General features: G+C 49.7%; 1 protein-coding gene across 4 annotated transcripts in view; it reads left to right on the top strand.

Moving 5' to 3' along the window:
- COL5A1 (collagen type V alpha 1 chain) overlaps window positions 1-20,782 on the top strand; it is a 133,612-nt gene that overhangs the window by 97,855 nt on the left and 14,975 nt on the right. For 3 of the 4 annotated variants that reach the window (XM_039561502.1, XM_039561501.1, XM_039561504.1), the window contains 27 exons: window positions 492-545; window positions 1,768-1,821; window positions 5,953-5,997; window positions 6,299-6,352; window positions 7,215-7,259; window positions 7,885-7,938; window positions 8,457-8,510; window positions 10,495-10,548; window positions 11,879-11,986; window positions 12,154-12,243; window positions 12,342-12,395; window positions 13,001-13,108; window positions 14,387-14,494; window positions 15,066-15,119; window positions 15,802-15,855; window positions 16,054-16,161; window positions 16,245-16,298; window positions 16,381-16,488; window positions 16,617-16,670; window positions 17,010-17,117; window positions 18,095-18,148; window positions 18,288-18,341; window positions 18,804-18,857; window positions 19,298-19,351; window positions 19,987-20,094; window positions 20,484-20,537; window positions 20,634-20,687. In XM_039561502.1, coding sequence (XP_039417436.1) covers window positions 492-545; window positions 1,768-1,821; window positions 5,953-5,997; window positions 6,299-6,352; window positions 7,215-7,259; window positions 7,885-7,938; window positions 8,457-8,510; window positions 10,495-10,548; window positions 11,879-11,986; window positions 12,154-12,243; window positions 12,342-12,395; window positions 13,001-13,108; window positions 14,387-14,494; window positions 15,066-15,119; window positions 15,802-15,855; window positions 16,054-16,161; window positions 16,245-16,298; window positions 16,381-16,488; window positions 16,617-16,670; window positions 17,010-17,117; window positions 18,095-18,148; window positions 18,288-18,341; window positions 18,804-18,857; window positions 19,298-19,351; window positions 19,987-20,094; window positions 20,484-20,537; window positions 20,634-20,687 — 1,854 coding nt within the window. The remainder of the gene's footprint in view (window positions 1-491; window positions 546-1,767; window positions 1,822-5,952; window positions 5,998-6,298; window positions 6,353-7,214; window positions 7,260-7,884; window positions 7,939-8,456; window positions 8,511-10,494; window positions 10,549-11,878; window positions 11,987-12,153; window positions 12,244-12,341; window positions 12,396-13,000; window positions 13,109-14,386; window positions 14,495-15,065; window positions 15,120-15,801; window positions 15,856-16,053; window positions 16,162-16,244; window positions 16,299-16,380; window positions 16,489-16,616; window positions 16,671-17,009; window positions 17,118-18,094; window positions 18,149-18,287; window positions 18,342-18,803; window positions 18,858-19,297; window positions 19,352-19,986; window positions 20,095-20,483; window positions 20,538-20,633; window positions 20,688-20,782) is intronic. The other variant, XM_039561503.1, reaches the window with a different exon arrangement.

Genomic DNA, 20,782 nt, shown 5'->3' with positions numbered 1-20,782 from the left:
GGAATTCCATGTTTTACACTAAATCCCACTATTTTGGCTGTCGCAGGTGGGTGGAGAGCTGTGAGGGGACAGTTTTAGGGCAGAGGGAGGAAGAGGAGCTGTGGGAATTTTGTGTGAAGGGCGGCCCGAGGATGTGGGTTTAGTGCAGCCACGTCGAGGCTTTGGTCTCTTTGGGGTTATTTGTTTGGGTACAATGCCTTGAAAAAAAAGATCAGAGGGGAATAAATGGAGAAATTAAAAGTATCATGGACTCCAGTCTAATTTAAATAGAACCCCAACCATTCCCAATTAATCCTCAGCAGAGTCGCAGTGTTCACTCTGCATCTCCCCACTGGGAATCCCTCAGGGAGGGCAGAGGATGAACTCAGTGCCCCAAAGTTTAATTCCACCCAGGTTCCATCTGCTCCGCTCCTCCTTGCACTCAGCATCTCCCCTTTCTGCTGGCTCTGATGCTGCTCCTGAGGTCTAACACACTTCTCTTTGTATTTCAGGGAAAACTCGGCGTGCCAGGACTGCCTGGGTATCCGGGCAGGCAGGGCCCGAAGGTAATGGGGATGGGGAAGTTTGGGATGGGATGGAGAACCCAGGGACACAGCCAAGCTCAGCCCCTCTCATGGGACGAGGTCCCTCCTTCCCACCCATGCAGGACAAAAATAGGGATGGGCAAAAATAGCTCCCAGCCCTGAGCTGGTGGAATTCAGGGGCTCGTTGTGCATGGCTTCGGTCCTAAAGTGGTGGGAAGACCTGGAGAAGGGATGGGATGTGCAGGGATGGATACAGACAGGCTCCCTGGGAGCTTTCCTGCTGCTAAAAGGCATTATAGTCTTTCTCCTTGGATTAGGGTTTTTATCTTCCAGGATGGTGTTATCTAATTAATTAAGGAGAATTGCTAATGACTCAGGGTCTCCCTGAAATGAAAATAAAGCTGCCATTTGCATATTTGCAAACATCCTTTGTAGCTTATCTCCACGCCCACCTCCTTTTGGGCCATTTTCGAGGCGTTTTTTTAAATTAAAACCGTGAATTCCACTCCACAGACTTAGGCTACAGCCCGGTTTTCACATGCCCTGGAGGCTTTGGGAACTTCTGTTTTTGTTAACTTTTTCTTAAGAATCGTATTTCATTATTCATGTTCACTGCTTAAAAAAAAAAAAAAACAGCAAACCAACCCGGGCTTGTTTTATTCTGGAGACGTAATTATCTGCAAGAGATTGTTTCCTGCTTGTGGTGTGGATGGTTTGTTTTTTAATTTGCATTTTATATCTGGAGTAGGGTTGACGAGGGTGTTTTTTGCATTTTCTTGGACTAATTCATATTTTAAAAGCAGCAGCACCAATTCTCCAGGCACTGACATCAGAAAGGAACAAGCCAGGAGTTAAATTTCCATGTGCACCACAGTGACTTAGGAGCTAAAATCCAAATCCTGCCTGGGCTCCCATCACATCCATGGGCTTGGGCCTTTGCAGTGACTGCTAATGAGGCGTGGATCTGGTTTGGTTGGTTTTTTTTTTTTTTTTTTGTTTGTTTGGGTTTTTTTTGTTGGTTTTTTTTGGGGGTTTTTTTTTTTTTTGTGTTTTTTTTGGAGGAAATTTAGTTTCTGAGGTCATCCCAGGCCTGCGTTGGTTTTGCTGTTTTTAGAGGGAGGTTTAAGGGACAAGGGCTGGGAGCTGCTGGGGTCACTCCAGGCTGGTGGGTGCTGGTGGGGATGGCCAGGGCTGCCCCTGGGTGTGTCCTGAGCCTCTCCCTCTCTGTTTGCTCTTTCCCAAGGGCTCCATCGGCTTCCCAGGATTTCCAGGAGCCAACGGAGAGAAGGGCACACGGGTAAGAGCTGTTTTGTCCATTGCTTCACTGATTTCTTTGCTCTCCAAAGCTCCTGGGGGATGTGGGCATCTCTCCACTGCTGCTCCAGAGGCTTTCCCACCTAGGAATTGCCCAAAAAGGCTCATCCCAGGATGGGGTTCCTGCTGCAGGACAGGAGGATGCTGGTGATAACACAGCCAGCAGCTCCCCAATTAAACCCTGGAAATTTTCCCCTCAGGATATTTTAAGAGTCTCCTCTGAACCTGAATCCTTCCTGCACTGTCAGACTTTGCTCAGGGCACAAAGAGCTCTTTAATTAACAGTAATTATTAGAGATGGCTGGATCTGTTCAGAAGCAGCCAGAACCATTTTGAACCTAACTTGCAATTCTACGTGCATGGCTGAGAACACTCTGGCTGCTTTTAATAAGCTGCTCAAAATTCAGAGACACCCTGGAAATCAGGGGGTTTCATCCCCCAGCCTTGTCTCTCCCTCTCACCCCACCTCCACAGCCTTCTCTCAGAATAGGAATTGTCTAAATATACTGACTTTTTTTTTAATCTGCTGCAGAACATGCTCGAATTAAGGGATTCAGAGTACAAACAAAGTCATTTTCTGCACCAGCTCCGGTCACAGTGACAAGAAGGGGGAGTGAGGACAGCAAGTGGAATTAGTTTCCTTTTTCCTCTCATTTAAATAGAAATGACTTCTAACAGACAGCTTTGAGAGGAGCCCAGGAAATACAAATCACTTTGCACTGTGTTAATATCGTGCCACTGCAGTTTGGGTTCTATCCATCCCCCTTTTTTATTACTTCATTTCATTTTGAACTAGAAATGCTCATCCTCATCCTTCCCTCTGCTCCGGCTGGGCAGGAGGAGGGAGGCCGGGAAATTCGGCCTGGAATTCCCTGGAGCCCTGGAATTACCTGGAATTACCACCTTCCTTCTCAAATCAACAGCAATAAAACCCCTGGGCTGGATTTTTGGGGGGTGTAGGAGAGCAGGGAGGGATGTGCTGCTTGGAACCCTCCACATCCATGGCTGATTTTATTCTGGGATGGAGTAAAATCCATCTGGGATGGGAAACCTTCCAGGGAGTGGAGAAGGTACCAGGAGCTGGCCATTTATGAGATTGGAACAAATCCTGACGGGGTTAGGCTTGAATTTTGGCATTATCCAGCCTGAAAGGGACTGGGGAAGGAGCAGATCTGATGGGGAAGGGCCCAGCTTCAGAACCAAGCCATGATAAGAGAAGAAAAGACAAAAAATCAGCACTTCAGTCACTTTTATTCCAAATTATCTTTGTGCCTTTAATGGAGGTAGTGAGGATATTTAGTTACACCCTTGGCATACCACACGTTTCTTCAGTTCAGGAATTAAAAAGGGGTTTTTTACCTTTCAAACATTGATTTACTTCATGGCAATTTCTATTTTTAATTTTTTTTTTTTAAATTTTGAATGGGTGATTAGACCATTTCTACCATTTTTATACCCAGTCCACCAACCTGCACTCATTTTATCAGTGTAGACAGAGATTTTCATGGCCAAATCTTTCCACTAGCAACAGGAGCTCAGCTTGGAAACGTGAGAGTAGCAGCAGAAATGCTGATTTTCAGTAACAGCTTTGCTATCCATCTTTTTTTTTTTTTTTTCTTTTGCTCCCAAGTATCCCATTTGAAATAAGAGAAAAGCAATTTTATACAGAATTATGGGCTGAGCTGGGGTCCAAATGCAGACCCTCATCTTAATTTAAGCCTCGTTGAGTCAGATTTGATAAATCCCCCTCTGGTTCTCCTGAGACCACTCAAATTGCTGGGTTTATGAGTGTGTTCACATGGAGTCAAGAAAGAGAATTTCCAAGGTTTTCTCCTCCAGTTCATTGTGGAAGAACTCAATTTGCACCTAAAACAACCCCAAATCATTTGTTTGCCTTTTCTTTATCACCTTGTCACCATTAAGCTCTTCAACCCCCTGGCTGATGTGGCCAAAATCATGCAAATCCCACATTTCTCTCACAAAATGCAACTCAGCTTTTCTGTTTGTTATTTCAGAGCACAAAGAGTCTTCCCAAGCCCTTAAATAATCTTTTTAAAAAGTGAAAATCAAAGGTGGAAGGACAGGACCTGCACAGGCAGCTGAATTTTGATGTTGCAGTGCTGAACTTCCCCAAACATGAAAGTTCAGCTTGTAACTGTTCAGTTGTACAAAAAAAGGCATGGAAAGGTAAAAGTGGGGAGGGGAAAAAGGGATGAAGATGATTAAAGGATGATCCTGAGCAAAGGCTGGGAAAATTGGGATTGTTGGAGAAGAGGAGCTGATTGTGGCCTCCCAGAACTTGAAGGGAACCTGCAGGAAAGATGGAGAGAAATTGTTCAAAAGAGCCTGGAATGACTTTGGACTGGGCTTGAAGCAACCTGGACTAGTGGAAAGTGTCCCTGCCCATGGGAATGTTTGGAATGAGCTGAGCTTTCAGGTCCCTTCCATCCCAAAGCAGTCTTTGATTCTGTGTCTGGTGCTTTTGGAGAATAACAACCCATTCAACCCCCTGAGAGCTGCTCATCACCGACCCCATCCTCAGCTCGAGGAGAGCTCAGGATCTTTTCAAGAGCTGCTCATGAAATCAGTAGTTAAACATGAATAAGAAATCTTATTGCCAGAGCTCAGAGGCCTCTGCCACGAGCAGGGGACAATAGATTTCCCTGCTTGCCCAGTCTGACAGAGCCTGGGGGGTGTGGAACTCCCCAAATCCACCCATTTCTTTGTGTGCCTCAAAAATAATCTGAATTTAGCTTCCTTCACGTCAGAATCTTTGTTTGAAAAATACAGGTCTGTGTACGTTTACAGGGAATATAGATTCTTTGCGACTGTACACGGGGCTGAATGCATGATTAATGACAGCAATAAGCAGGGGGAAATTTGGCTTAAAAATAGAATTGTGGAAGAAGGAGAGGAGTGTGGGGGGCTACCTGAGGGGAGGCAGCACCCCCTCCTCCCCACCTGCTCCCAATTTAGCCTCCCAGAGCTCAAAGAAAACCAGCTGGAGTACTTTAAAGGGAATTTTGTAATTAATTAAAAAAAGAAAAAAAAAAAAAGCCAGCAGGCTTTAATAAATGGAGCTGCAGAACAAGGAAGATTTCAGCAGGACTAATTTTAGCAGCTGGGAGAAAGTTGGTGGTAAAGTTTTCCAGCTCCTGTTTTATGTTCTGCTGGTTAATGAGTGTCAGAGCCGAGCCGGCAGCGCAGCGAGGTGATGGATTTGGGGCAGAAAGTGGCAAAGTGATATTTTAAGCAGCCAGTGTTCCTTCCATGGGATCGAGGCTTCCTCTCCCTTCCTTTCACAGGTGATTGGTGCCATTAATGGGCTGCAGGTCCAAAGGAGCAAAGTCAAACCCCTCAGCTTTTTTTTAGCCATTTGACACCAGCTAAAACTGGGCTTTTAGGCCATTCCTTTTCTTTTAGGCACAGCTTAAAGTGCTGCCAGATTGAGGCCCCAGCAGCCTCTGCCTTCTCCATGTCAGGATTAATCCCAGTCCCCCATCCCGGGGAGCTGAGGGCAGCTGTCAGATCTCATGAGCTGCTGCCAAACAACGCCTGGAATTCCTTGTTTAGCTCCGAGTTAGGGAAGATCTGTAAATATGTAGGGCAGCCTAATTGGCCTTTGTGGTGGGAAGGAACTGCTCCGAGCAGGAATCTGCTGCCGCTCCTTCCATATCCCGCTGCAGCACCTGGCAGCAGCAGGGTGAGGGTCCTGCCCTACATCAGTGGGGGGAAAAAGGGATTACAGGTTTTGGGGTGGTGGAGTTGAAGAGCCTTTCAGCTGGGTTTATGGGATATTGCATGGTCTGAGTGGGTGGCCTCATCTTTGAAAGCCTTTGTGGGGTTTTAAAGGACTCGGGATGCTGTTCCTGAAGAAATTCGCTCCCTCAGAGAACAGATGTTGTCTGGACATTGGGATCACTGTCCAGACCTGCCCAAGTGCTATAAATTCAAATAAATACAAGAACCAGGAGAGGAAAGTGAACCTGCTGCTGATCTTTTCATGGTAGATGAGAAGCAGAGAGGTTCTGAGGCAGTTTGTGTGTGACAGGCCCTGCTGCGGGTTCCTCTGCTATGGTGCTGGTTCCTAATCCCTTCTCCTTTTCCATTCCAGGGCACTCCTGGCAAACCAGGTCCAAGGGGGCAGCGTGGTCCGACGGTAACGAGCCAGTTCTTCATCCTTGTGCCTTTTCAAACCTTGTCACGGCCAGAGGGAAACTGGGATGTTCTTTGTGTCCTCACTGGGGGGTATCTGGCCTTCAGCAGCTGCAGCTAAGCCAGGGGGACGCAGATTTGGGGCTGGGTCTCAGCAGTGAACGTGGTTTAATCGTTTCTGATGACTTCTGCCACCCCTTGCTGCTTCTGGGATGATTTGTTGTCCCCATGTAGCTCAGGTGTTTGAGGTGCTTCGCCTGAGGCAGCAGAAAGGCCTCAAATGTCCCCTTTTGTGTCTTTTCAAGGGTCCACGTGGGGAAAGAGGCCCCAGGGGAAGCACTGGAAAACCTGGCCCGAAGGTAAGGCTTGGGGGGGCCTTTGGGGTCGTGTTGGTGTAGAGAGCATCTGGTTCATCGCCCTCCATCTCCCTGCTTTCCTTTTCCATTGGATTTGGAAAGCTGAGCCCTGCTGAGGTTTATTCCCAGCTAAATGGCTCACAACCCAACTGCAGAACACGTGCACGGGTTCTGTAAATGTGTTGGCCCGGGAGTCAGCAGGACTTGAAGTGCATGCCCAGACTGAGGACCAGCACAACCTGCACACCAGCACAACCCTACAGCCCCCTAAACCTCCCCTAACCCCTTGTTTTTGGTGTTTAAATAGAGTTTAAACCCCCTTAGAGCCCTTAGGCTGTGTTGGGGGTGAGGGCCTGTGTTGCTGCTGGTCCCCAGAGCCACTTTGCCTTCCCACTGTTCACCCAGGATTGGTCACCAGCAAAATCTGGGATTTTTCTCCCAGCCAAGCCAGAGGCAGTGCCTGATTACCTGAGCACTGATCACCAGACTTGATGGAAGCAAAGCTTTAGTTGCAAGATGTTGTCACCACTGTGCTGCCAGATTTAAAAACAAATGTCTGGGCTTTGTGCTGGCAGGAATTTTTGATAAATCCCTCCTCTTTGGGGTGGCATTTATCTCTCTGAGGGAGGCCACTGTGTGGTGGAAATAGCCCAATCTCCCCTGGATTTTGATGAAGGGATGTGTGGGGAACAAGCAGCTGCTCGTTTGTCACTGGCTGCTGCTCCTGACACAGAATTATTATTAGAGAGGGCTGGGGGAGTTGCTGGGGTGTGGTGTCACCGTGGGCCTGGTGCCATCTGAAGCCTTTGCACACAGAAGATTTGGGTGTTTTTTAATGGTCTCTTGTTTTCCTTATTCCTAAAAGGGCAACTCTGGTGGTGACGGCCCCCCTGGTCCTCCTGGAGAACGGGTAAGATGAGCTGGGGGGTAAAGCAGGACTCAGCTCAGTCCAGTGCTCTGGCAGCGGAGGTGGGGTTGCAGGCCTGAGGAGTTTTTGGCAAGGAGCATCCTCCTGGGTGCCCTTTTAGCAGAGAGGAGTGGGCAGGAGCCAGGAATGCAGCTCAGCAAAAGCAAAAAAGGAAAATTCTGGTTAGAAATCCAAGGTGAAAGTGCTGCTGGGGAGAGGCGTCCCCCAAGGCACCCACAGCCCTTAGGTCCCGTCTGAGCTCTCCAGGGAGGGCTCAGGTGGCACTTTGGGTGTCCTGTGGAAGCATCACTCCTGGGAGGAGGGAAAAGTCACCCCTGGGTGACTGCAGGCAGCCAGGGTCTGGTTTCTGGAGGATGTGGTTCTCGAGGACCTTGTGCTGCTCTCTCCAGATCACAGTTAGGTGGAAATACTGAAACAATGGGACTTCCATGATTTTAGCCTCAATTTCTGCTTTTGTTTTGTTCTTTTTGTAATTGTTTTCTACGAAATCTCCTAGCATTTGGCTTTCCAGATCTTTGTGCTCACCTGCTGCTCACACAGAGGTAATATCTCATATCAAGTGTTGCAGGTTCCTTAACCAAGTTCTCTGGCTTGTCTTTCATCCCAGGGACCACCAGGGCCTCAAGGACCGACTGGATTTCCTGGACCAAAAGGCCCCCCTGTAAGTAACTCAATTCCTAGGACATCCAAAGAAATAATCCAGTCTTTCCCACCCAGCCTGAGCTGATTCCCTGACAAGTGGTGACGTTCCCAATAAAAACGAGACATGCTGATAACAGCCCATGGTTTCAGATTTTAAATAGCCAAGTAAATTGCAGCTGATTATAAATGTTCATTTCCTACTGACTCAGGATCTCTGGGATCTTTCTTGGCTGCTTTGTGCTTTCTTGTCCCTCTGTGGATATGGAGGACAGCACATCCCTGCTGTCTCTGCAGTTACTGTACACTGGGGGGGGGCCTCAGAAATGTTTTGGGAGTGATATCCTGAGTGTGGTGAGCAGCTCCTGCTCTGGACCTGTGAGATAAATCCTTTGGGAGATGTGTGGGAAAGGGGTGTAGCTTTTAGGGTTCTGAGCACCCCCATTTCCCTGTGAAATGGCTGGGAGCTGAGGCCAGCAGGGCTGATTCAATCCTTATCACAGTTTTTTTACTGAGCACTTGGTGATATTTTTGCCACAGGGTCCTCCTGGGAAGGATGGATTGCCTGGGCACCCTGGACAGAGAGGAGAAACTGTAAGTAGCCAGAAAATGTTGGGCAGATCGTGAGTCCTGAGCCTCATTTTGGTCTCTCCAAACCCTCCTGTGCCACTGGGGAGATGCAGCCCCACATTTGGATGGTTTGGATTCCCTGAGGGTCTGTGTCTCTCCAGCTGCCCGGGATGGTCTGTGAGGAGCAGCCCATTTTTCTTCACTGCCTTCCCCAGCAAATGAGCATAAAAAGGGCTTTGCACATTATGCATTTTTTCCCCTCAACTTACTACACAATTTAATTAACTTGCCTGCCATTTGCTAAGCCAGGCAATGCAAACACTGTTCAGCCCAGCACCAGATACTTATTTACATGCCATAGGACTGATTTTAAAACAAGGGGTTTGAGGTGGTTTTGAGCCCAGTCCTCAGGTCAAGATTAACTTAAAGGTGAAGAGTTTTTACCTGCCAGAGCCTGACTGACACTGAGCCTTCCTTCCTTGAGTTTTTCATGACATCCAAGGACACCTCCAGCCAAGGGGGGAGGGAGCAGTGAAAACTTTGACAGCATTTGCTGTCATCAGCTTCTGAGACTGGAATAAAAAGCATCAACCTCCAAGTCTGCAGGAATGAATGGAGAATGGTCTTTTTAATTATTTTGGGGTCTGAAAGTTCTCCCTGATAGCTTTCCTCGGTTTGCCTCTCCCAGGAAACAGAATCTCTCTTAACCTGTGCCATCAACCTTGCAGAGATCACTTTCCCCTTCAGACCCAAGCAGCAGAAGTCCCTTTTTTGTCCCCTTTTCCCCGCAGAGTGACAAAAAGCAAAGAGAGAAACATAAAAATGAATTAAATACTCTTTCTACATTGGTAGCGTGGTCAGTGCAGTGTCTCTTCATGCAAGATTGAAATCTCTGTGCCAAACACCTCTTTTCTTTAAGTTCCCACTCAGCAGCAAACAGGCACGCTGAGGTATTTGGCCATATTAGATTTGCAAAGATTGGCTCTAAAAAAGCCATGACAGATTCAAAAAACCCCATGCCCAAGGCTCAAAGAGCACAAAAGGAAACCCCTTTCTTCAGGTTAATAAGGAAAGCCCTGCACAGAAATGGTCTAAATAGTTGTGTACGATAAGAGTTTCAATTGTACCTTCATTTCCTAAGGATATTTTGCCATTTCCCCATCAGTGACAGGATATTTTCTGATCTGCAGGCAGCCAGAGTAGCATGGAGGAGTTATTTTAGCATGACAGACTAGCGTTGGCATGGGATTTATCTGATCCTCTTTTGTGGCAACGAGAAAATAGCCCGTGAGCCCTAAATGCCATTTCTCAAGCCTGTCAGCAGGCTGGAGTAAAAACCATAATTAATGTGCTTTTTGAAGAGTAGCCTGGGAGAGCCAAACAATCGAAGTGCTGAGAGTTCCTTGTTGTCCCTCTTCAAAATGCCATTGGAAGGAGCTGTCATGGAGACTTCTCTGCTCGTCATCGTTTGGGGACAGACAGGGCTGTGATTCCTTTCAGATGTTGATGGAGGAGATAAAGCTTCACTCAGCCCCCACGGGTTGTGGTGCTGCCCCCGCGCTTCTGGGAGCTGAGCTCAGACAGAACTGAGCCTAAACCAGCACCAGAACGGGGAGCAGGATTAGGGAAATAGCTTTTAAGGATTGCTCAGCATGGAGAAACTCACACTGGTTTTTAATAGCCATTAATGACATTTTTAATAGGCATTTCCTCTATGGTTTTATGAGCATAACAGATTTATATATATATATCTATATGAGCAAACCACAACAGCCCCATCCAAACAGCAGAGCTTTGAGAATCCCTTCTTCTTCCTCTGTTTCACCCTTTAGAAATGTACAATGTACATTTTTCCCACTTTCTGTTTGATTTCTTATTCCCTTTTCCTTCGGGTGCCCATGCTGGTCAGAGGCTTCACGGGAGGAGGAGCAGCTGGTCCAGTGTGACCCTCTCAGGAGGAGTCCTTGGCAGAAGTGTCACCTCTTTGTCTTTTCCCTTTCTCTAACAGGGTTTCCAAGGCAAGACTGGCCCTCCAGGCCCCCCTGGTGTCGTAGGCCCTCAGGTAAGAAGCAAATGCTCACCCCTGTACCAGCCCTCTGGTCTTTACTGGTTCAACTGGGACTCCTTTTCCAGGGAAGACAAAGCCTTGTCAGGTGGCTTTGAAATTCCTGAGGCAGGTGTGAAATCCCCTCATGGCCCCAGCTCACCTTGCTGAGGGGCGGGATGGGGTTTAGAAAAACCTAAATGAGGTGGTTCCTGTGAACTCAGCACAATCACCCTGGTGGAAAACCGGTGTAAGAGAGAGAGATTTGTGTAAAAAACACAACCCAGCTAAAAGACCTTAAGCAGACAGGGAGTTAAATGAGATCTCCCAGGGCTGTGCAGCTGCTGGTGGTCAGGGCAGAGCAAACGTGATGCCGGAGTGCTCTTCCCTGTCACTGTGAGGAAAATCATCCCTCTTTAATCTGAAGTGCTGCCAGATTCTGTCAGGGCTGGGCTGGTTTCCTTTCAGTCACCAAGAGCTCTGTGCAATGTGGGAACAAGCACAACTTTCAGTGAGCCTACACTGAGTGCATGCTTTGGGTCGAGCCTTCTTCCCTGAACTGCTGGGGAGCAGCTCTTTAATTAGAAAGTAATTAATTTGTCCTCTTTAATGACAGCATAAAGTCCCTGATTTGTAAATTCCCTGATTAGGGGCAATTCCCTGGCGGCCCTGTCTGTCTTGTCAAGTGCAAATTAGGTTCTGTGGCAGTTTTGTGGGGCTCTGCTGGGCGCAGTTGCTGTGATCTGTGGCTGCTGAGTGAGCTCTGCGTGCTCTAAGTGCTCCCCTGCAGCAGGACATGAGTTACAGCCCTGTCCCCAAAGCCACCAGTGGGCAGGGACACCGTGGGTTTGTGCACGTGGCTTTTGTCTTCCTAAAAATGGGTGGCTGGGGAGCCCTCTGGCTGGGCCTGAGGTGACACTTGTCACCCTGAGTGCCCTCGGAGGGCACAAAGGCAGCCGGTAATTGCCACGGAGTACGAGCCTCATGCATTATTTATGCCCCATCCGAGGAGGAATCAGTAGGCTTGGAGAGTGCTTAGGAAGTTTTCAATTAAAAAGGAAAACCTAAGCATAATAGTTGGAGTGTTAACATCTCATTTGTGTAAAATTTGCTCTCACTCCAGAGGTTCCCAGTGCCTCCAGTCTGCCAAGTAAAAAGTTGACCATTTCCAAAACAAGGCTCCTGTAGATGCCAGAGGGGGAATCTCTCCAGGGATTGCTGGTGGCACTGAAAAGGCACCTCTCCCATCCCATTGCAGCCCAAAGGACTAACCTGATATCCTGCACTTTTTCCTTCCTCAGTTGTTCTGCCAACACCCACCCCATGTTCTCTGACTGGTTTTTTCCAGGGTCCAACTGGTGAGACTGGACCCATGGGTGAGCGGGGGCATCCAGGCCCTCCGGGTCCCCCGGGTGAACAAGGCCTTCCTGGCCTCACTGGAAAAGAAGGGACCAAGGTAGGGACTGCAATTCACCCTCCTTGCTGCCTGTCCCTCCCTGGAGATGCAGAGGATGATTCAGAAAAGAAATGAAGCTTCTGCCTCATCCCAGCTGGAGCCTGGCGAGATGAGCTGGGCCTCCATGGAATGTGCAGATCCTCAGCTTTTTGTCCCTGTCCTTGCAGGGGGATCCCGGTCCCGCCGGCCTCCCAGGGAAGGACGGTCCCCCTGGACTAAGAGGATTCCCTGGAGAGCGAGGCCTCCCCGGCCCCATTGTGAGTAGAGGCTGCTGGCTCTCTCCAGCTGGAGGATTCCCAGCTGGTCCAGTTGGCCAGCCCCCACTCCCCAAATGACTTTGTTTTCCTCTCTCCAGGGTTCTCCAGGGCTGAAAGGCAATGAAGGTCCCCCAGGCCCTCCAGGCCCAGCCGTGAGTATCCCTGTCTTTGCAGGCACCACCATTTACAAGCTTGGCAGAGCCAGGCGAGGGTTAGTCACAGCTCCAGGCTTTATCCCGATTTTCCTGACGACTCCCTGGATGTTCCTTTATTTTACAAGCCATGCATGTAACAACTCCGTAATTTTGTGGGGTCAGCTGTGGGCGTACGTGACAGGCTGAGGCAACTGCAGGGGCTTCAGGACATCCAGGATTTTGCTTCTAATCCACCTGCTTTCCCTCTGGAAGTTGTCTCCACTTGAGATCCATGCTCAGGGCCACCCTCCTGGAAGGAAACATTCATCATCCAACCCTCCCTGCTGGCTGTGAAGTGGCTCATGCTCTTGTTCCAGGCTGTTGATGTGTCCCCAGGAACTGAGTTCTCTGCACCATCCAGAGAAGAATCCAGCCCTTCCAGAGATTTTAATTAAAAAAAAACAATCTGCAGGGCCCCTCAGGCTGGTGGTACCAGCTCTTCACATGGCAGTTATCCCATCAGACATGCACAAACACGGATGAGGAGCTTGGATTTCTTTCTGTCTGGGCATGGGTGAAGCTTGATACTGCAATTAATGCTCCTTTCCTCCTCCTTCCAACAGGGCTCTCCTGGGGAGCGTGGTCCTGCAGGATCAGCTGGCCCTATAGGACTGCCAGGGAGACCTGGCCCTCAGGGACCTCCAGGACCTGCGGGTGAAAAGGGAGCTCCAGTAAGTACCAGTGTAAAAGATGAATAGTTGTGGGACAGCTGGAGATGTGTACAGTAGGGAGCTGAGCATGGAACCAGTCCCTGTGGAGGTGTATGAAGGATTTAAATCCCAAAAAAAGGAATTCAATTAGGAAGGAATTCAATTAAAAAGGAATTTTCTCATCTTGAGCACATCAAACCACTGCCATGCTGTGGTTTGATGTGCTCAAGATGAGAAAATGCCATGAGAATGTCAGCTGCTCAGGTGCCCCATTGGTGACACCCCTGCTATCAAGCATGGCCATGACCCCAGGGACCGAGGTGTCCTCAGGCAACGAGAAGAGCTGGGGGCTGGACAGGTGACAAACAGCCTGTGTCACCTCCTGGTGACAGACAGCCAAAGGCCAGGCCTGTGGGCAGAGAACTGAGCCAGCCCCATCAGCAAAACCAGCCAGTGGTGGCTTTGGTGATGTCAGGCTGCTCTGGTGGAGGTTGATTTTTATCAAAAACGTGTATCAGCCGCGTTTGCTGGTTTGTTAGAAAGTCCAGCAGCTAATCCAGAGGCAAGAATTTCCTGGTGAATCAGCTTGAGGAACATCTGTCCTGCTGAGTACCTACACCATGTGTCAGTCAGGGGCGGCATGAATAGGCAATTTACGTGGCATCTAATTACTGAGGGGAGAGCACCCAGGGTTCGGATGCAATTCAATTACATACGAGGGAACTGGAAAATATTCACTGTTCAGTTCCTGTAAACAAACAAATTTGATTGAAGGCTCCTGCTCAAAGGAGTGCCAGTAGGTGCTGAAGCAGAGATTGTTTTATTCACTTCAGGTGGTTTTATTTGTCCAGAATCTCAAGGAGGGAGCTCGAGGCCTCCTGAGAACCTCCTTTAGTTGGGGGTCAGCCAGGGAGGGAGCAGCAGTGAGTGTTGGGGCAGCCAGGACCAGGATCAGCAAAAACTGGCTCGTGGGAGTAAAAATTACTTGGGGTCTTGTTTGTCATCCAGACAGAGATGGCAAAGGGTTCAGATTAAATCAGATTATGTTGCTGTAGCAGTGAAATTGCAGCTGTGATCTGGATATTCACTGTTTACGTTTGTTTGTTCTTTTCATTATCCCTCAAGACAGAAGTTTTGTCTCCTTTCAGACAAGGAGCACAGATGAAATACCAGCTGGAACCGGCTTTCTGTTCCTGCCTGTGCAGCCAGGAGTTATTAGCAGCTGAATAAAACCTTAATGGGCTGTAATGGGTCGATTGGAGAGCTCTGTGTGTGACCTGCCTGTTTTTCTGCTTCCAGGGGGAGAAGGGTCCCCAAGGACCGGCTGGCCGGGATGGCATCCAGGGCCCCGTGGGACTGCCGGGCCCAGCAGGTCCTGTTGGACCTCCTGGAGAGGATGGAGATAAGGTGGGGACAGCTCCTGCTGCGTGGGGTCACTCTGGGAAGGAACTGGGCCACATTGGCCCCATGATGCATCCCACAGTTGGGTGGGACGTGCTTCCAGAGGAGGTTTTATGGAGCTCACAGTCCCGTGGGATGAGCAGCAGCAGACGGGGCTGCGTGTGTTCTTCCAGCCACATCATTCCCTGAAATCCAGTTTGCCTCCCCCAAGCCTGTAGCAGGTGCCTGCCCACAGATTCCCGGCCTCTCCAAATTAATTACCTTTGCCCACTCTCTCATTAAGCCCCTCTGGAGTGGAGGATTCCCAGGAAACATCAGCTGGGACAAATCCCTCGTGGCTGCTAAAAGGGTCTGCAAAATGCAGCTTCCTGCATCGTGTGGCAGCCTCGGAATTGTAGGATGGAACAGGGTTTGGTTGCACCTGGAATGTCCAAATCTCTGGCAGTATTCAGCACACTGGGGTGTTCCTGTGGGATTTGGCATCTTTGGGATGAGGATGCAGACACACAGGGCTGTTGCTGGGATGTTGAGATGTGGGGGTGGTGTGGCATTAACGTTGTCTCTTTGTTCCTGGCAGGGTGAGATCGGGGAGCCTGGGCAGAAGGGCAGCAAAGGTGACAAGGGGGAGCAGGTGAGTGGAGGGGACTCTGCTGTAGCTGCATCTCTTGGGTGTGGTTTGTTGTGGGACTTGCTGGAAATAGAAAATGATATGAATTTAATTTCTTTTTAATGTTGATTCATCTTCTGTGCTTCATCAAATACCCACATGATGTAAAAAAAGAGTGAGTGCCTCAAGTGGGAGCCTCCAGCTCCCAGGAACACTGAGATATTTCCACATCACCCACTTAGCATAGAAATATCTGTGAAACATGAGCAGTGCTGCCATCAAAGTTGGGTCTTTGGCTGAAGTTCTGATTTAGTTGAAGATGTCCCTGCTCATGACAGAGGGATTGGAGCAGGAGATCTTTAAAGGTCCTTTCCTACCCAAACCATCCTGTGATTCTGTGGTAAATCCAGTTCCACAGCCTTTATGTGCTGCCCAGAGCCTGAGGAACAAGAGTTACCCGTGAGTGGTTAGAGCTGAGTGCTGGGACATGGCTGTGCTGCAGCAAAGATGTGTTCAGATGTGCCTGCTCTCCATTGGCACGAGGGCTGAGGAATGCTGGGGCGTCCAGGGAGACCTGACCCTGTTCTCCCTCTCTCTTTTGGGAATTAATGCAGTTCATGGAGAATGTGTTGAAGGAATTCACCTTTTCCAGGTGAATTTGTCACTCTGCTCCTAACACTGACTTGACATTTCTTTTTTGTGACAGGGTCCCCCAGGCCCCACCGGCCCACAGGGTCCGATTGGTCAGCCTGGCCCAGCTGTGAGTATTGCCCCCTATTAGCAGAAATCCCCTTTTTTTCCCCCAAAAAGCCTCCTGGGAAGCACTGGAATGATCCTGCCTGGCACTGCTGCTGCCCAACACAAGCCGGGCATCGTCTCTGGGTGCAGCAGGGGGTGGTGGGATGGGGTTTGTGTGACCCCATGTGTGAGCTGGGCTCATCAGACCCTCTCCTTGTAGGGAGCTGATGGAGAGCCCGGGCCCCGAGGACAGCAAGGCCTCTTTGGTCAGAAAGGTGACGAAGGACCCCGAGGTTTCCCTGGCCCCCCCGGCCCCGTGGGCTTGCAGGTAATTGGCAGCATCCAGCGAGGGCTTAGCTGGGGCTCACCTGAGATGTTCACAGCTAAAACTCCTCCTCTCCACCTCCACAGGGCCTGCCTGGACCACCTGGGGAGAAGGGAGAAACAGGTGACGTTGGGCAGATGGTAAGGGGCTTCCCTATTTCTTTTTTCCTCACTGAAATTGCTCTGAGAAAGGCGTCTGAAATTTGTCCCCCCTTTCTCACAGGGTCCACCAGGCCCACCAGGACCCAGAGGTCCATCTGGGCCACCAGGAGCAGATGGTCCACAGGGTCCTCCTGGGGGAATAGGAAATCCTGGTGCAGTAGGAGAGAAGGTAAAGCACCCGCAGAAGCCTGAAGCAGGAGCTTGCTGCAGCACTCGTGCAGTGGCTTTGCTGTGCCAGCAGAAAACTCATCCCCCTGCAGAAATGTGAATATTTCCATCCTCTTTTTCCCTGTGCAGGGTGAACCTGGGGAATCTGGTGAGCCTGGTCTCCCTGGCGAGGTTGGTCTCCCGGTAAGTGCCCCCTGGGAGCGGCGTGGATGTGCTGGAGAGCTGTGGATGTGGAGGGACAGCAGGGGCTGAGCCAGCCCTGTCCTGGATTTGGGTATTGATGACACATTGCCACGTTCCTGGGTATTTATAGGATCACGTTTAGTCACCCAATCTGGGCTACCCACGACTGAACACCATGAACACCACTCAGTCCTTGTGGGAAGGGACTGTTAAATCATGTCCTTGTGTTTGGAGACACAAATAGAGCTTCTTGCTCAGAATTGATTAAAGGATAATTAGAGATCTGTAAGGTTCTGGGGTTTTTTTTTCCTGGATAATAAAAGCTTTTTTCCTTTACAGGGCCCTAAAGGTGAAAGAGGTGAAAAGGGGGAAGCAGGTCCCTCTGGTGCTGCTGGTCCACCTGGCCCCAAAGGCCCACCAGGTGATGATGGCCCCAAAGGCAGCCCTGTAAGTACCTCTTTAGTCTTTCCTTACCTTGCCCAGCAGAGATTTCTGCATGAAAAGACATTTTCAAGAGATATCTGTGGAAATCTGAAATAGTTTCCCAGCTGCAGAATTGCTCCTCTGGTGATCCATGATCTCAGCCCCCTTCTTTAGGCTGCTGATGAGGGACAGACCCCACTGTACCATACTGCCCAGAAATACTGGGAATTGTCAGTGCTTTTTGCAGGCTAAGGAATCTCACCCCATGGTGAGGAGCTGCAGCAGGGTTGCTTTGTGTTTAAGGCTTTCCAAGGTCTTCTGCACCAGAGCAGAGCTTCCAAAACAGGATCAAGGAGATCTCTTGGATTTGGGAACTGTACCTTTACACCCAGGCCACAAATTTCTATAGCTCTGGTGGAGCCAGTGGAGCTCTGCTGATTTACACCAGGTGACAGTGATACAGAGTTTATCTTGCAGGCTCCTCTGATGCCTGAAATTGATGGTGAGATGAGGCAGGATGGCAGAAAGCAGCAGGAGTTTAGTCATCCCTCCTAACAGATGGGATTTGGGATATCTGTGATGGGTTGCAGGCTGTGCCTGGAATCATGTGAAGCACCCGACAGACATTGTATGGGGAAGAATGGTGAAGTGTTTCAGTCATTAAATGCTCTGAGAGGCTCCTCTTGTGAAAAATATCACACATTTGCAAAGCAAAACTTTCCAATCTGCACATTCCCAAAGCTGGGAGGATTCTGCTGTCACCAGGCTGATGGATTTCTGAAAAGCTGGGATGGAAGTCCCAGTGTTGCCTTTGGAGCTCTGGTAGTCAGGATGGACTGGCTGGGACAGGCTGAAAACATGGCAGCTGCAAAGATGGGATGTGATGTGGGGTTGTGTTTGTAGGAATTGGGATTTTACTCTGTAGGATGACTCCTCATGTTGTCACTGGTGCTCTCCAGGTGCAGCACCTCTGACTTGCGACTATTCCTCTCTCTTTGCAGGGTCCTGTTGGTTTCCCTGGTGACCCTGGTCCTCCTGGAGAGCCTGGCCCAGCTGTAAGTGTTGGTCTCACAGAGCTTCCTCCTCCTGCTGTGGTGAAACTGAGCTGTGCTGCTCATTCCCCTGACATTTCCTCTGCTCGACTCCATTCACACCCTCAAAACACCTCCTTGTTCCTTTTTGCCTCCGTTTTAGGGTCAAGATGGTCCCCCTGGTGACAAAGGTGATGATGGTGAACCTGGACAGACTGTGAGTACCTGGAGAGATGAGAGCTGTTCCCCACAGTGCCTGTGGCTCTGTGTCAGCTCCAGGGACTCTGAGCCTCTCATTCCCCCCAGAATTCCCAATGGGAATTGCCCACTGAGGATCTCATTCCCTCCTGTCTGTGTCATCCATCCATCCATGGACCCATCCCTCCCTCCACCACCCCATCCATCCCCCATCCAGACTTAGCACCACATCCCAAAAGCATAAATTATCCCCTGGAAAAGCACCATCCAAGCCTTTGATTTTAGCTTTTCCCTGCCTTCTGCCATTCTGTGGTGGGAAGGGCTAAAACAGGATCCCACCTGCACCCCGAGGAGGTGTTGGCTGGGAGCTCTCCCACGCCCGGGCTCAGCACAAACTCCAGAGCCTGACTCAGGTTTTCCTGCTCGTTCCCACATCCCATGGTGCACTCATGGCTTGTTCCCCTCCCCTCTCTCCCTGCAGGGTTCCCCCGGGCCCACGGGAGAGCCAGGCCCCTCTGGACCCCCAGGGAAAAGGGTGAGTTGGTTTTTTTAGGAGTATTTTTCCAAGTGCATTTCTATTACCTTCTTAAAACTCGTGTTGTTACTAAGCCTACAATAAATGCTGTGTAAATACTGTGTAAAATATGTGATAATTAAAAAAAGTAAAATGGTGCACCACCCACAGCCTTTGGAAATTGATGGGAAGCTGCCAGGTGGATCCCATAATTTTTTTTTTTTTTAAAGCTGTTAACAGCCCAAAGAAAACCCAAGGAAGGGATGCTCCTGCTCTTCCTGCCTTGCTGGCAGAACCCAGGGATTCATTTAGCAAGGAGCTAATTTCAAAAGCTTCTCAGAGATATTTGTCTCCATTTTGTCTCTTTCCCTGGGGCTGGAGCATCATTTTGCTAATTCCAGCGGACCGTTGCAGATCACCGGATCTAATCGTGTTTTCCATCTATTCTGGGCTTTCTTTAGGGCCCTCCTGGTCCAGCTGGTCCTGAAGGAAGGCAAGGAGAGAAAGGAGCCAAGGTAAGAGCTGAATGGGATTTCACTTCTGCTGTGTCCTTGATATTCCAAGAGGATCTCCCTCTGCCAAGGCAGGGAGTTGATTTTGCTGCGTGTTACAACAAATTAGCCTGAATTTGGGGCCGCTGGCCTCAAACCTGAGCTTATGTTTCAGCCCTTAACAAGCTCTGTGGAGATAATTAGGGCTTGGTAAGGTCATGGGAATGTTTTCCTTCGTTTGAAACACCCAAGTGCTGTATTTGGCAGTTTAATGTGCTGTAAATAACGGGCTGTGCACGATCCCGTGTCCTTTCCCAGGGCAAACACGGCATTAATGGGCCAGGATTGTTTGGGGGCGAGATGGAGATGGGATTGGGAATTACAGATCCCATTGTGGCAGCACAGGGGAGGCAGGATGGGTGTCCCTGAACCCCGGAGAGCTCAGAGCCAAAGGGTAAATTCCTGCTGGAATTCAGGCAAGGCTGGAAACTGAAGGAGTTTGGAGAGTGCCTGAGGTGGAGGGAGCAGCAGGAAAATCAAGGAGCAGAAAGTTTCATGTGCTTGGCATGGATCTGCATCCACTCCCTGACATCCTGGCACCATCTCACAAACTCATCTGATGTCCCAACACAAACACAGCATCCTGCCTCTTCATCCAGGGGGAAGCTGGTTTGGAAGGACCTCCTGGGAAGACTGGGCCCATTGGTCCCCAAGGTGCTCCAGGGAAGCCCGGCCCCGATGGCCTTCGTGGGATTCCTGGTCCAGTTGTGAGTATTCCCAGTCTGAGAAAGCTTCTGGGCAGGTTGTTCCTGTATCCCACCTGCCTGGAAGATGCCTTTTCCCAGCATTCTGTCCATGCTGGAATGCCTGGAAGCAGATAAAATGTATTTCATGGAAATAATGGAATGGTGAATATCATCTCCCACATGTTCCATTGGAGTCTTGGGTCTTCAGCCACTCTCCATGGGTGATTTTCTGTGACCCACAAAGTCCCTTTTCCAGCAGAGATTTGAGCATGGAAGGAGCACAAATCCTTTTGCTTTTGCCATCTGTGAAAAGCCAGGGCAGACATTCCCTGGCACAGGTGAATAATCAGAATATTCCCAGCTGGGAGCGCTGCTGTCACTGGGAATGAGGGAATTGCACTGTTTTCCAGGGTGAACAAGGTCTCCCGGGATCCCCTGGCCCAGATGGTCCTCCAGGCCCAATGGTATGTGCAGAGCATCCAATTCCCTGAGTTTTTGAAATGGATGAATGAGTGTGGCATGAATTCATTCCCTCTCTTGTTTTCCCCCGTCTCCCAAAGGGCCCTCCGGGTTTGCCTGGTCTGAAAGGAGACTCTGGTCCTAAAGGGGAGAAGGTGAGAATCCCTGATTCCTGGTGGGGTGTGGGGGGACAAATGTCACTGCAGAGGGGTCCTGCAGCTGGCAGGACAAGGCTGGGGAGGGTCACCAG

The sequence above is a fragment of the Corvus cornix genome, chromosome 17, assembly GCF_000738735.6.
Source record: "Corvus cornix cornix isolate S_Up_H32 chromosome 17, ASM73873v5, whole genome shotgun sequence".
In the NCBI taxonomy this organism is placed as follows: domain Eukaryota; kingdom Metazoa; phylum Chordata; class Aves; order Passeriformes; family Corvidae; genus Corvus; species Corvus cornix.
The sequence above is the reverse complement of the archived record's forward strand: the minus strand, read 5'-3'. Positions and strand labels throughout refer to the sequence as shown.